The sequence below is a fragment of the Falco biarmicus genome, chromosome 2, assembly GCF_023638135.1.
Source record: "Falco biarmicus isolate bFalBia1 chromosome 2, bFalBia1.pri, whole genome shotgun sequence".
Lineage (NCBI taxonomy): Eukaryota > Metazoa > Chordata > Aves > Falconiformes > Falconidae > Falco > Falco biarmicus.
The window spans coordinates 46301524-46316807 of NC_079289.1; the positions used below are offsets into that span (position 1 = coordinate 46301524).

Below are 15284 nucleotides of genomic sequence, written 5' to 3' on the forward strand. Positions count from 1 at the left end.
AAAACTTGGTAGACAATTAATTAGACCAGAAATGAGTACTCTTCAGCAAACCCAAGGCCTCATGCATTAGCAAATTAATTGTGATGTTTCTTGAAAAGAAAACAAAATATGTATTCCTTGGCTACTGCCTTTGAAGATTTGCCAAAACCTTGCTTGCGCGAAGCATGATTTCTGTGAAATCCGAGATTTTTGCATAGGTAGTAACTTTTCCTAAAATGCTCTTGGAAAAAAGCCAGTATTGCACCTGCAGGATTAATTTTAATAGTTGGATATATACTGAGTACTTCTTGAATATACAGAACTATTTATGTTATGTTCGCATCATTGAAGATTTTTTTCTTCAAGATTCAGTTTATGGCTGACACTAGAGCACAGATTAAAACATACTGCAGACAGTTGAAAGCATCTTTGGCTAAAACTGTTAGTATGAAAGGAAGGCTGGAATAATTTCCACCCCATGAGCTGCCATCAGCTATCCTTGCTGTAGAGGTATTATCTCTGGAATGTATATACTTGAACTTACCTTTTTCCTATTTTTGAAAATTAACTTATTTTTCCCCAGTGCAAATGACTGCACAAAATTAAAAATATCTAAATATTTATCAGAATGGGAAGGAACAGTTTTTGCTACTGGATCTTCATTCAAATCCTTGATTATTGAATGTTGCAAAGTTTTTTTCTATCTATGTATGTTTATCCGAGTTCCTATTATATCCCAGTCATTACTCATAGTATCAGTACATTCAAAACAGCAAATACTTAGAGCAAATGCACGTAATGTGGTCTTGTTCACCAATTGCAACTATCTCCATTCTTGACAGTGACTAAAAAACAATACTATTATTTAAACTGATGGAGGTCCTACCTCTTTTTGGTTTGCAAGAAATGTTTATTTTAGTAGATATTTTTATGAACCACTGGAGCTATGTAGGTGAGGTTAGGATGCCTTCATTTTTTGGAGTCTTTAGAGCCAGGTTTTAATATATATTTTTAAAATAAAAAATAGCTCAATTGGCACTGAACAGGCTGATGCAGAAATCATGAAGTGAGGATAGACTTTTTGTTCTTAATCTACTATGACTGTAAGCACGTTCTTACAAATCTCATCTTTGATGTGCCTGCTCATTTCTTAATGTCTCAAAGGGCTGTGTTTACGCTGCTTAGAAAAAGAAAGCCAAACCTTGGCATTAAGGCCAAGAGACAGCAAATGTACAGCCATGCTTCTTAAATGTTTGTCACTTCTCTAGCAGCTGTCTTGGAGAGAGCTAGTCTAACACAGAGCCACAGATTTTCTTATAAATCATAGCAGATTGCCAAAACACAGCTCTAACTAATAACGTAATACTGACTGCATGCATTTTCTGTGGGTGGTCTTTCTATACACAATCTTTATGGTCAAATGTCCTTACTGAACATCAGATAGTGATATCTCCTGAAATCTGGTGGTGTTGAACTCCTTTTGCGTGAATGCTCAGAGAGTGAGGAATTCATGGAGAAAACCATTGAGGTCTCTAAAGGAAAATCTGAGAAACTCTATATTTTTCATCAGTCAGTGTGTTGATTAATTGGCTGGTATTGACAAAGGTTTTGCATATTTAACTTTACACCTTCTCTTGTCTAGGAAAGTCTGGGGCAAGTCTCACAACTGAAGTTTCTGTTTAGGCTCAACTTCCAGTCTTCCATTTTAAAGGAGAATGTTAAAATGATACAACAATATTCCCCTCACCTCAAACAGGCTGATGATATGAAACGTAGGCGAGAAGAAAAAAAACTGAGTACTGGAGAATAGTCAATGGATATTTTTTTGCTTACTTCTGGGCCAGACCCCTCATAAAGGGAAACCAAAGCCGATAAACATCAGACTTCTAACACAGTGAGGAATATATATTCTCCAAAATCAAGTCAACATTGTATTGTTAGTTCCTCAATATACTAAATATCAGTGTTGTTGGGCAAAGATATTTTAGGCTGATTTCATAAGAAAATAAGGCTTCCATGTTCATATCTTGTGTGAGTGTGCATGTCTGTCTGTCCCTCTTAACAACCTTTGAAACCATACACCAATTTTAGTTAAATTTGACATAAAGACATAGATCTTAAAAGTATTGCTTTATTGAAAGTTCAATAAAACTAGGTAGCTGGTTAGAAAAGAGACTTTGTTCATTCAGCCACTGAGGAAAAAGTTTCAGAGGGAGTCTAACCCTTTTGAGAAACCTGAAATTCCACACATGTTTGGCTGGATGTAGGTGGAGGACCATGTGATCATCTCATGAAATTTGCATCCTGTCACACATCTGCAAACACAAAAACCACAGACAACACCCCAGGAAACAGGATTCATTAGTTTGACTTTCCTGGAATTACTGTTGTCTGTATATTTCAGAATTCCTTTATCAGATCTGTAATATTTGTTTACATTAAAAATATACAAAGCTGTTTCATGTTAAAGATGAAACTGAATTTAGTTTGGTAAACAAGGCTTGTGCAGTCCCTTCAAAGTCAAAGGGATCAAGCCACAGACTTTGCAAGCAAGTGGTCTGCACTGGAGTGACAGCTGAAGATTCAATGTGTGTTAAACTTTTACATATTTCAACCTAATAGTACTTAAGTTTCCAAAGTTAACTCATATGTTCATTTTCAAGACATACTTACTTGCATTTGCAGAAAATAAGAGCCCTTCTGTCGCAATTAAAAGCAGACAACAGTCTACTCATGACATTAACAAACGACGGACCCTTTTGCAAGATAACAGCTGGATAAAGAAGAGGCCTGAAGAGGAAAGGTAAGAAAGATATGAAGTACATTTATTCTGTATTCAGTTCAGTATGCCAAGTATATTTCTTGAAGTGACTGCTTTTTCATGAATGGTATCAACCAGAATTACATTAATATAATCAAATAGCTATTATTTGTTTATCTTGATGAGGTATTGATTGCCTTTTGGAAGTATTAGTTTGCTGGACTTTCACTAACTATGTTTTTCATTTAATGAGATGCCAGGCTTCTGCTCTACAAGAAAAATCCCACATTTCATCTATTTAGGTTGCAAGACTATGATCTGACTTTTTCTTTTTACAAGCATGAAAATTATAAATCTTGGCAAATTCTTTTAAGGAGCTTAGGTCAGAATCAGTTGAAATCTAGTCTAATGCAAACTAGCATTTGTGCTACAGGAGAAACTCGACCTGGAGACCAGACCCTCAACATTTTGTCCATGAAGAGCACATAGGAAGAGGTAATTCTTACTGCAAAATGTCTGGAGTCATCTAATGCAGAGATCTGTAGCTGATGTGGTTACGGTGGTAGTGGACAGCTGTGCAATCTGATTAAGGACAGGAATCTTTTGCAAAGAAATAATTTTATGGTTTTAATGTTCAAATTTTAAATAACTACTGTCTTTCTTTTGCTTGAAGTGCTGATGAAAACTATGGAAGGGCTGTACTTAATCAATACAAGTCCCAAGATAGCCTACACAGGTAGAGTATCTGAACACCTTTCTAATGATATTGCCAAAGAAAACTACGTACTATAACCCATTTATAGCAAAAGTTTGCTATGTTCCATTCTAGTCTACGCATGTTTCTACTGTAAGTCTGACTCTGATGTCAATAATTCTTAAGTCGATCATTGCAATCGATGTAGCGTTTAATCTGCTGACACCCGGATTGTCTGAAACCTGTATGATACCTTAATTAGAGACTTATATATTGTTTTATTGGTGATGAGTTGTTTAATAAAAACAGTGACCAAAGTGGCATTTCTAATTTTTTTTATAGCAGTAGCACAAATGAAAAGGAAGATCAGAAAGCTGTACTTGGACGATACAGGTCTGATACTACCTTGGACAGGTAGGGCTTTTTTCTGTATATGTTGCATTTTGTGATTCTCATACCCGTGAGAGGTCTTAAAAATGGATGACATCAAGAGATTTTAAAATTTTGTATTTATTAAGTGTCTAAGTAGAAGACTTCAAATGATTTTTGCATGAATTGTCAATGAGACAAATGGAAATGTGATTTGAGAAAAAGTTCTTTTGACATCTTGCTCTTCTTTTTCTGTATCAATTTCTGTGTATTCTGGTCCTCATAAATGCAAGTATCTCTGCACAGATGTTAACCACTCCTCCCCAGTTTCTTGCTTTTTGAACTATAAATCAAAGTCCTATCTCCAATGGTTGAGCACAACATGGCTAAACCCTTAGTTCTTTGCAAATCCTTGCTACCACTTCATACCATTATCACTACAAATAGCAGAATTGTATGCTTATCATATAGGTGCTTAATCTTAAAGTCCTCTTCAGTCTTGACCTCTGGTGAGTTAAGACATGACCATGCTTGTGTTTACAGAGTCTTTCTGCATTGCACCTTCAAAATTAATATCTGATATCTACAATACGCTGAGACTATGAGTACTAGCACTTAAATGCACACTGTGGGAGAAGTGCACCTGTGTGGTTGGATCTTAGCACTGTTACTGTGTTTGATGATCTTTACTTCTGCTGTAAGAAACAACAATAAATTGTTACATAAAATTTACCTTCTCCATAGAAGTCCGGAACAGAATAGACTACAGAGCTGTGTGATGTCACCCCTCTGTCAGTTCTTCTGCAGGCCAGTGAATCCTGCCGTATTTGTTCACTCGTCACGAGGAAGCCATTCTATAGCTTCAATTTACCTATTTCTCTTCTTTGTATCTTTTCTATTTCCATATTAGTCTTTTTGATCTGGGGTCCTAATCTCCACACAGGCACTTAAGATGCGTACAGACGTTGTATATATAGGGGAGTATAACTGATTTCTGGTTCATTTCCTATTCTTTCCCTTGTACTTCATAACATTGAATTAGCTCTTTTGAGTGCTGCTGAGGATAGAGCTTTCATTTTCATAACATTATCTGTATAATTCCAAGACCTCTTTCCTGAGCAATAATTGCTGGTTCAGGGATCAATTATTTTTCTTGGTAGGCATTACTTTGCTTCTAAGAAAACTGAATGTCATCTGACATTTTAGAAATCTGACATGTTAGCAGATGACTTCTGAAAGCCTTGCCAGTTGGCATTTGACTGCCGCGTTAGCAACATCTTCTCACTCTCCTTTTCCAGAGAATTTGTAAATATATGAAAAAACACAGGTCTTGTACAGATCCCCCCTTACACTCTGAAAAAATGTCATCTATTCCAAACCCGTTTCCTACTTTTAAAGCAGTTATTTATTCATGAAATGACCTTCTCTGTTACTACATGGGAGATCAGTTTATTTAAGAACCTTTAAAGCAAATTTCTATGAAGCTTTTTGGAAATTCAAGTAGAATATATCAGCTATGTCACTCTTGTCCACAGGCTCACTGACTTCAAAACAATTTTTAAGGCTTGATTTTTGTGCATAGAAGCCCTGGTTACTAATTTAGAAGTCATAGGACAATTCCAGTTTCTACAGTATCCCTGAACAGCATTGTCCTTTTGTACTCTATATGGTTTTGCTTTATGCTGAGATACTAAGATGTCTGAATTATTTTAGGTTGCAAGTTGACTGTTTTGTGTTTTCATATACACAAATACCTAACATAAAAGGTTCTTAATATGCAGCAGATGACAGAGAATACAAAGAAAAGGTTATATAGTTCTGATAACTAATGTGGAATATGTCCATAAATGGAGTGAATAATGATGATTCCACCTTAAAATTACCACAATGAGGAAGCTGCAGTCATGTTCTTTATTTTTCCTCACTCTTTACCGGTCTTCTCAAAACTGTGGAATAAAGCCATTCCAGGATTAATTTGTCCACACCCATTGCCAGCAGGCACTTCTGCAAGGGATGACCACGTGTTCTACATCTCCTCCAACTTGCAACCTAAGGCATAAAAGGGTGTGGTGATGTCTCTTCTTTTAGCACCTTTTTATTCCTTGCAGTCAAATTTGGTAATTCTGCATCCTCTGTGAAGGATATTCTCCACCCAGTACAATTCCCTTATTTTCTTATAAATTATTTCTGGCAAGCATAACCATAGGACAGAAGTCTCCAAGCTTAGAACATATCAGTCTGCAGAACAGCTATATTGTTTAGTTATCTGTGTGAAAAAGCATTCAACCTTTTTCCTGTTCAAAACTAAAAGGTAGAGTTGAAGATGGAGCATGTTCCTGGAAAGCAGAATACAGTCTAAAGGACTGCTTCTAGTAGACAGTTCTTCAGAAGAATTACCTTGGTATTTGAAATCTCTCAGAGCTGTTTACAGAATTATTGTAAGTCATGTTGTCTATATTGAAAGGAATTTTTGTCTAGCTAAGACACTGTAAAATGGTAGCTTTCTATCCTGCAAAAGGTCTTTAGGAGTTACCTGTTTTCAAGCTAGATTTTGGAACATCTTTTGACAATTCTGCTTTGCATTCCTCCTGGCCATAACTGCAATATTCCAAAAGACAAGAATTTAAAGAATTTGGATCTATCTGGAAGAATGTCTCTTCAATAACTTGTTTTCAAAATGTCAAAATAGTCACTGAAATTCTAATTTAAAAAAAAATCCAAAATAAAATATTTGAGGTGTATAGGAGTAATTTTGGGTTCTTCATTGCACATGTGAATGTGACAGTGAAGACATATCTAAAAGCCATATTAAGTATAGCTTCTTGCTTCTTGGATACTGCCATATCCATGGTCAAAAAAGGTATTGTCGATACGAATTCTGCCTAATCCCATATCTACAAAATTTGGACATCAGTTTCAGTATAGGAGACCTGAGAGAGATGCTGCAGATGACTACATGCAATTGCACCATTGGCTGCAAGCACAAGAAAACACCAAATGTTGTTAACATAAATCCATAGCTTGATGGCAGCAGATGCACATATACTTGTACTGGCATGTAGATCTACATAATTCAGACAATTGCACTGTGCAGATAATCACAACCAGCCTTTCTGGTTAGGAGGAAAAAAATTATTTATCCTTTTTTTTTCTCTCTTAGTATTAAAAACTAACTAAATATTTGACAAAAGATGGGAGAAAACTTAAAAATCAAACAGTGACCATGAAAATTACCTTTCTGTTTTTCCAAGTACTAAATGCTACTAAGTCCAGAATAGTTTCCAGCAAGAATAAAACCTAACTGCATTTGTGGCAATTAGATCTGAAGAGATAGGACTGAAGCAAACAAGACACTTCCATTGTTTGCTTTATTAATAATCTAAAAAATCCTTTACAATGGTAGAAATTATTAGAAAAGGAACTGAGACCAAACCAAAAACATGGTACGATCATGTTTTGCACATCTCGAACACTGCATGCAGAATTTCATGTATGTAAAGAAACTACAGTAGAACCAGAAAAATATAGAAGTTGAGAAAGGAGGATCCCAGGGGTGGAATAGCTTTCATATGCAGAATGTCTGAAGAGGCAAAGATTCCCCAGCTTCAAAAACTGTGGTATAGGGAAAGTGAGTAAGGAAGGAATGCTTTCTGTTTGTTGCACTGTAAGAATGGGGAGATACCCTATAAAATGTTTAGGTAATGATTTTTTTTTTTTTTTAAGAGAGAGAGAGAGAGGAAAAAAAGAAAATATAAAGGAAGAAAAAAAGAATTATTTTTTGCCTTAACACATATATTATTTGTAAGAGTCATCACCACAGGATATTGTGCAAGCCAGAAGTTTAAATTGGTTCAGAAAAGCATTAGGTGGGTAAAAAGATCATTGATACAAAGGCATCTGTTGGAGAAAGCATTCCGTGTGCACACAGAGGGTATTGTTTGACCACTGCTTATAAGAAGCTGAGAAGTTGTGCAAGAAGTTAATATTATACTTAGCTTTCTTCTTTCACTTTTTTCAAAGCTTCTGCTACATTGGGGAGCAGTGTAATAGGATGCCAGATGGACCCTTTAAGTCTTTAAAAAGGGAAAATAAAGAACTACTTAAAGTGTTGTGCTGAATTTTGAAAATGTGAAATGAAACACGAAAGAAACACTGGTTCATTCGGTAGCTGTGAATTAAAAGAAACGCTGGTGTTTGTATCCACAGTAATGCTAGCAAGTTTAGCGAGACCTCTAGTGATCTTCTGAGTAACTGTAACTGCTGGTCACAGTCACGAGCTGCCTGTGACACGACATAGTCATTTGCACAAGTAAATTTAAGGTCAGAAGAAAGCACAGAGCATGTGCTGGTGCAGACTGAGTCCCACAGCAACCCTGAGGGTTTTTTATTAAAAACAACAGTATTCTGTGATACTTGGCTGAAGGCAGGATACAAAATGTTTTGTACATGTTATTAGATTATAGTTCTAGGATTGATTATTTTGTATCTATAGCTTCCGTTCATAGAAGGAACTAAATTAAATAATTTATATATGTAAAAGAGTTGTAGCTCAAAATATGTTTCAGCTCTTTTAACCAAATATTTAAGATATGTACATCACTATATTTGTGCTTTTTGGAGTCCCCCTGTTCTTATTAAAGGATATTCCATACATGAGAAGAAAGTTGGAATACAGTAAGTACTTAAGCTGTTTCAGCTATGATAGCTACATGGTATTTTCTGTGAAAATTTGGAAGGCTTTTAGGTAACAAGTACAGAATCCATAAAGGGCTTGAAAAATCATGTTGTTGTTTCTTAGTGTAAATTTCATGGCTTAATAAAATAAATTCAAGCACAAATAATGTAACATCTTTGATACGTGTTATTCCTGTAGGTCAGTACCATGCTTTGTCAGGGATTTTACACCAGAGTATTTTCAAATCGCATTGATCTCTAAAAGCTGTAAAGAAAACAAGACCGTTGCATCTCCCACAGGATGGTGAGGGACAGGAAAATGGTATAGTTTATGTACCGCTTGCCTGAACATTGCTTTCTTTCTAGTATCTTGATCTAATTCAAAGGTGTTGTTATAAATTAACTGTTAACAATAATGCTTGATACAGTATATCAATTAGCATTTGATAAGTGTTTTAAAGCAGTTTTTTCAGTGAGCTACTCAGACTCTTCAGATATTAATGAACTAAATTTATATTAATTCAGCTTCTGTTCATACCCATTTTGATACTTGGAATTTTTAGTCTGTACCCAGGGCAAAGTGATACTCCATCTTTATTGATAGTGTTTGTTGGTTTTTTTTTAAATATCTAGAGTGTGCATTGTAAATACTTTCTGTGTTTCTGACAGAATTCCAGCCAGAAGTGATATTGATAAAATAAATACATCCCCAACTCTGAATAATAAGCAAAGCAACAGGTATGAGTTTTGGAAATTTTATCATCTAAGTATTATGTATTAGGATTTATCATGTATCATGTATAACTTATCAGGCATTATCTTCTAAGCATTATATATTATCATAACTTCTCAATAAATGCACATACTAGAATATATAGAGAAGTTGTTTGTATCGCATATGGCCTAATAGGCTTCATTTCACCACCTGACATCTGGAATGCAGACATCTATATGTGGGTTTTCAGAGACTATTTTTATAGCCAGAGAGGAGAAAAAGGGTCTTTCAGAGATATAGCCAGAGAGGAGAAAAAGGGTCCTTCAGAGGACAATTAATCTGATGTCTCTCAGATATTTTTTTTAGAATAAGAGGAATTTTCCTTAAAAATGCCTATTTCTTCAACTCAGATTTCACATTTACTCAACATAGCAATTATTTAAGAAACACAGTATTTTAAATACAAAAAACAGTGCTTTGAAAACAGTTCGGTATGGATATGTTCTAGAGCTCTACACTTCTCTGCATGAATTCTACATACATACAATATGTATTTCTGAGGAAAGACTACATGAAAATATTCTAATTAATGTTTTCAGTGGAAAATGTCACTGAAAATTGCCAATGGAAAACTTGAGTACCAAAAGATAGAAAATACTTTTTTTCATAGACAGGCTGATTTTTCCAGTGGAAAACTTCTATTTTGTCAGAAGGTCAGTTTTATGTTTAAAACAGCTTGAAATGAATTTTAAATTTAAAATAAGTTGGCAAAATTTTTTTGACATCTTATTAAAAGAGTTGTTATGATTCAAAGATGACCACTTTATACATGTAATATGACTACACAATACTGAAAATTGATTTTCTAAAGAACTTACAGCTCTTACCTAATTGAAATTTTTCTTTAAAAAATGAAAGTCAGAAGAGCTCAGCCATCGTACTTATAAATGTAAAGAGACAAATATATCACTTTGTGCCTTTATCAATGTCAGTAGTGTTTTATCAGTAATAAATTACACTGAATATAGTTGCTAGTGAAGACTGAGCACTGCAATTAAATGTCATCTTGCAAAGTGTTGAGATATTACTCTGAAGAGCAAATGAGTCTCTCTGGCGTTTAAAGTTCAAGTGAGGTCATTCTTTTGAGTTATGATTTTCACCATTATGTTGTAAATCACGGTGATGATGACACATGAAACATCATATAAATTGGATTTTTTGTTATTTTGTCTGGAGCTGATTTTTTAATAGACCTACCGTGAATTCTGAATTGGGACTTAAGTGAGACTTAAATGGTATATACCTTTCCCTGCCAGAGAGCAGTAAGATGATTTGTAAAGCTCTGTTCTTCAGTTACTCTCATTACATTAAGAACTGCAGAGGACAAGACAATAACTCTCTGACAAACTGTGTGAGAAAAATCACTGGCTTGGAATTTATGTATTTAGGAGTGTGAGCAATACAGTCTCCTTTTACAGGCATAATGAAAATAAAGCAAACTTGACATAACTGAATAAGAAACATAAAATTTAAAGCATGAAAAATAAAAAAATTGGTGGTTTAGTGGTTAAAGACTGAAGTGTAGGTACAGAAGTCAAGGTTTTAGGAAGTCAGAAATTACTTTAGATATCAAGTAAAAACACATCTATTCTCCAAGCATCAGAATCCCTTAAGGTGTCCCAAATCTTGTATCCTTTGAGATATTTCCAAAATTTCAGTTGACATATATAAACACAGTCATACCATTTACCATACACAGTTGTATCATTTTCATAGTAGAAATACGATTTCTTATCAGTTTTTTCATTTAAAATGATAAACTTATTGAAAAATAATTAATTATGTATATTTCTTTAACAGACAATCTTGGACTCCTGATGCAGCATCCGAAAACACTACTGCAACTTCTCCAATCAAGAAGAAAAGGTATTCATTACCATCACTGCACTCCATTACACTACAATAATGTATCACAATTACAAGAAAAAACATTACCAACTTTCTCCTCTAGTATGCTCTAACTCCTCAGCAAGCCTCAAGAACTAAACTTTTACATGCTCGGGCTTTTTCTGTAGGAGTACTGGCTGCCAACTGGATTGAACTCCGTTCAATACCACTCTTTGGGCTTGGCCATTCAGCCAGCTTTTTACCCAGTGTAGAGTACACCCATCCAAGCAGTCAGTTTCTTCAAGAGAATGCTGTGGGAGATAGTGTCAAAGGATTTACTAAGGTCCAGGTAGACAACAGCCACAGCCTCTCCCTCATCCACCAGGCAGGTCATCTTGTCGTAGAAGATCACATTCGTCAAGCAGGAGCTGCCTTTCATAAACCCAGCTTGACCCCGTGCTGTTGCAGTACATATGAACTACAGTGTTTTCTGCATGCATGATACACAGCTAGCTTTAAAAATTTGCATTTCAGATAGTATTGTCTGAGCAGGAATAAAAACATGGTGTAGAACAAATAACTTTAATTTGTAATTTAAAATACACTGCTGGTCATAGCTGTATTTTTATGCATCCTTCCCAGCCATGAATTTTGTTCATTTGTGATTTTCTCTTCCATACTCCATGCATAATAATTGTAATCAGTAGAATTATGAAAGCAGAAACTAAAATGTCATCATTTTCGTATTAGCAGCCTGCTTGTTTGGTGGCAGTTTATGGTGTAGTAGTTCTCTTCAGGCTCTTTGAAGATGTGAAAGGCCACCACTGAATTGCACTGTTTATGGTGCAATTGCTTCTTTTTCCTCACAAACAATTGCTGGATTGATAGGTCGGGGGGGGGGGGGGGGGGGGGGGGGGAGAAGGAGAACTGAAAGTGCTTGTGATGTTTATGTGACCTCTAATACCAGCCTGAATGTGTTTCTTGGGTTGATACTTGACACTCTTTCCTTTGTGCATTCCATCTGGTTGTCCTTCCCATAAATGATTTGTTTATTTGTACCATTCAAGTTGCAGAACAGACCACCTACAGTCAGACAATGCATTATTCAAAATAATTAAAATTATTATATTTTCAATTCCATTCAGTTATCTGGAAAAAAAAATCTAATTAGTATCTACATGGATTATTTCAAAATACTAATTTAAGAAAAGTTCCAGGTATTTCTACATCAGCTTTGACATTCTAACATTCATAGTATGCTGTTCAGCCCCATATCATTAAACTAATACTCAAAGATTTATTTGTTAACACTGACAGGCAATCTTGGATGCCTCCCCCTGTTTCGAGTAGTAAGACCATGACAGAAACAGTGGAAACAAAAGGGTAAGTACTGATGATTACTAGTTATTTCCTAATTGTTGGCTGGAGCTGATTTTGGGAGTGAGTTAACAGAGTGATTCTTTGAGGGACTGTGTTTGATGAGTAAAATGATATGGCAAGAGAAAGCACCTCATGTCTAATTACTTCCTTGGGTTCTTAGCAGCTTGACACCCAGCATTGACTGAGGTCGGAGTATAAGAAATGCCGGCCACTTGAGGTTACATAAGTGCTCCCCATAATTTTTCTACCGTGCTTGTACGCTTTCTTCATGGTTTTGACTATTTCAGTTAGATCTCCACAAGACAAATCTGATATACAGCAATGAGCCATAAGGGCAGGAATCTATTGCTGCCCTTTGGTCTGACGGCCAGGACCTAACCCTGGGCTCTTTTGGTTAACAGCGTGGACAAAACCTCAACATCTGTTTCATCAGCTCTCAGTAAGCTGTCCAAGAAATAGTTTAGAAGAAAATCTCAGGCTAAAGTTACTTGCAGACAAATGTTTAACATTAATTTCTAAAGTTGTTGTTGCGTTCTGACAGATCAGAAAGAGAACAGACAACATTTCTTGTGCTCTCATCTAAACGCATAATATGGATGGTTTAAAATATTAATGCCTGAGCTTTCATGATATTCTTTGCTTAGGTCCTCTTCTGGCAGCAGCATGGCCTTTGTGCTTCTCTAGTTTTAATATGGGAAACTTCCAACATGAGTCTTACGCATACCCATGATGAAAATTAAATGAAACTGAAATGAACAGATACATTGTCATGCTAGGTGTAACTCCTTGGTAGATGATTGCTAAGGGAGTTTATGGAATCTTTCCCACTGGAAGACATAAATGCACGAATCCTTAAAACCCAAGTTTAGCAATTATTTTTAATCTTATTCTGTGTTTAGTACTGTCCATCTGTTTGGCCAAGATTCAAAGTCACTGACCATTTAGGAGAAAGATAACTCCTAGATGCTAAAGTTTATTTTCTAAGTCAGTGCTTACTAGATATTTTTGATATGCCAACTATGATGAATTTATTTGGCTTCATTTCAGTGTATCACTATGATCATGGTAATTTTGAAAGCACAGGATAGGATGCATCCTCTATATGGCATCTGCCCAGCTTCTACAAAAAGCTGGGATTCCTGTGTCCTCAGTACTAATTATCTGGTTACTCCTCTGCCCTCATAGTTCAGAGAAGACCAAAATACAGGCATATTCTTTCTGAAGCTTTCATGACCCTTCCTGGATCACCTAACAATGATGTCACCAAGGACAGCCGGTTAAACAGTGATAGGCATTAAATGATTTATTTATCTTTTAAAAGTGCTTTGAAGATGTGAAAGCTATTTCAAATTGTGACTATTATTGTAACTAATAATAGTCACTAAAGTAAAGCCTTTTACTCACCTCTGAGTTTCAGGAAATAGTGCTTACGCATAGATGCTAATAGCCACAGTTGTAAAAGGTCACTATCAGTCTTAAAGACATGGAACAAAATGCTGAGTCTTTTCTTCAAATATGAGAATGGCTGATTATTCTTCTGTCCTTAGGAAGAGAGTTCAGCAGTCATAGGTTTGTGGGTATTTTTAGTCAAGAGTTTATTTACTTACCTTTTCTGATTCTGAGACCTGATTCTAGCCTTCTATAGTCAAGCACGACACGTAAATTTCTAGAGTGCTTTGCCTCAGTTCTGAGCTGATTAAGCACACTTTACAGAACACTTAAAAGAAATTGCAATCGAAGCTAAGAATATAAGCAGTTCACTGTAACTGAGTTTTTTGGTTGTGAGTTGTGTGCTAGAAAACAAAACACTATTGAACAGAGTGATTGGAAAATGTTAATTGAAGAATGATTGTCTTAGTAACGTATCAAGAATATGATTAGAATTTAATATTGTGCTAGTTGAGTTAAACATGTTAAATTCCACATTAACAAACAAAAATACCATCTTGGAAGGATGGGAAAGTAAAATTCATGGCTGTTGATTGATCAAAAATCTGGCAAAGTGCTTCGATAGTAGCATTTTGCAACTTGGTTTCTGAAATATTTACTCTTTTCTTTCTCTAGGACCATTTCAGAAAATTCAGAGGCTCCAACAACGTATGTCTTGCTTAATTTGCTTCTTAGTAGATTTAGCAATGCAACACATTCCTATGCACAAACCTTGATTATTATTTTACATGTATTTATAATACAAAGACTGTATAATTTACCTGGGAGGGTTCCTTGATGGTCACAGAAGTGCATGAAGAAGACTTCCTTTCTTGCAGAAATGTAATTATTTTCACATAGTTTAGAACATTTAATTGGACATTTATTCAGATTGAAAAAACAACTGTAACTGCATAAAAAAATAAAAACTGCTTCAGAATTTTAGTTCCACAGTTATATAGGTTGCTAATGCAAATATCCTTTATACTAAACTGATACTGTAGAGAGCAAAAAAGAAAGTGTGAGCAAAGTGAAGGAAAAGGAAGTGATAAATTAAAAAGCTGGCCAGATGCAAAAGCTTGTAGTAGAATGCATTAATGTAAGATGAATTGATGTAAAGCAAAATTATTTGAGTGTCTGCAAAGGTTGCTCTAATTTTTGAAAATAAATTTATTAAATTAATTCATTAATTAAATGCACATTTCACATAGTCTAAATTAGAAAAAGATTACTTAACCAACCTGTAATTTCATGGTTGATAATTAAGACAGATACACAACTTCTTATGATTTAGTTGCCATCCTAACAGCAAGTTTCTCTAAAGAAGCATTTAACTCTCATTTCCAGCTGTACCAGTCACCAGCCACCTTCTTCCTTTCTTATTTCAGTATTGCTGC

At 35.3% G+C, this 15284-nt stretch overlaps 1 protein-coding gene across 1 annotated transcript in view; it reads left to right on the forward strand.

Annotated features, from left to right (window-relative positions):
* The window catches only part of SCEL (sciellin), a 114224-nt gene that overhangs the window by 87612 nt on the left and 11328 nt on the right, over nt 1-15284 (forward strand). The window contains exons 5-11 of the mRNA XM_056327847.1: nt 2665-2782; nt 3414-3476; nt 3777-3848; nt 9147-9215; nt 11053-11118; nt 12397-12462; nt 14524-14556. Coding sequence (XP_056183822.1) covers nt 2665-2782; nt 3414-3476; nt 3777-3848; nt 9147-9215; nt 11053-11118; nt 12397-12462; nt 14524-14556 — 487 coding nt within the window. The remainder of the gene's footprint in view (nt 1-2664; nt 2783-3413; nt 3477-3776; nt 3849-9146; nt 9216-11052; nt 11119-12396; nt 12463-14523; nt 14557-15284) is intronic.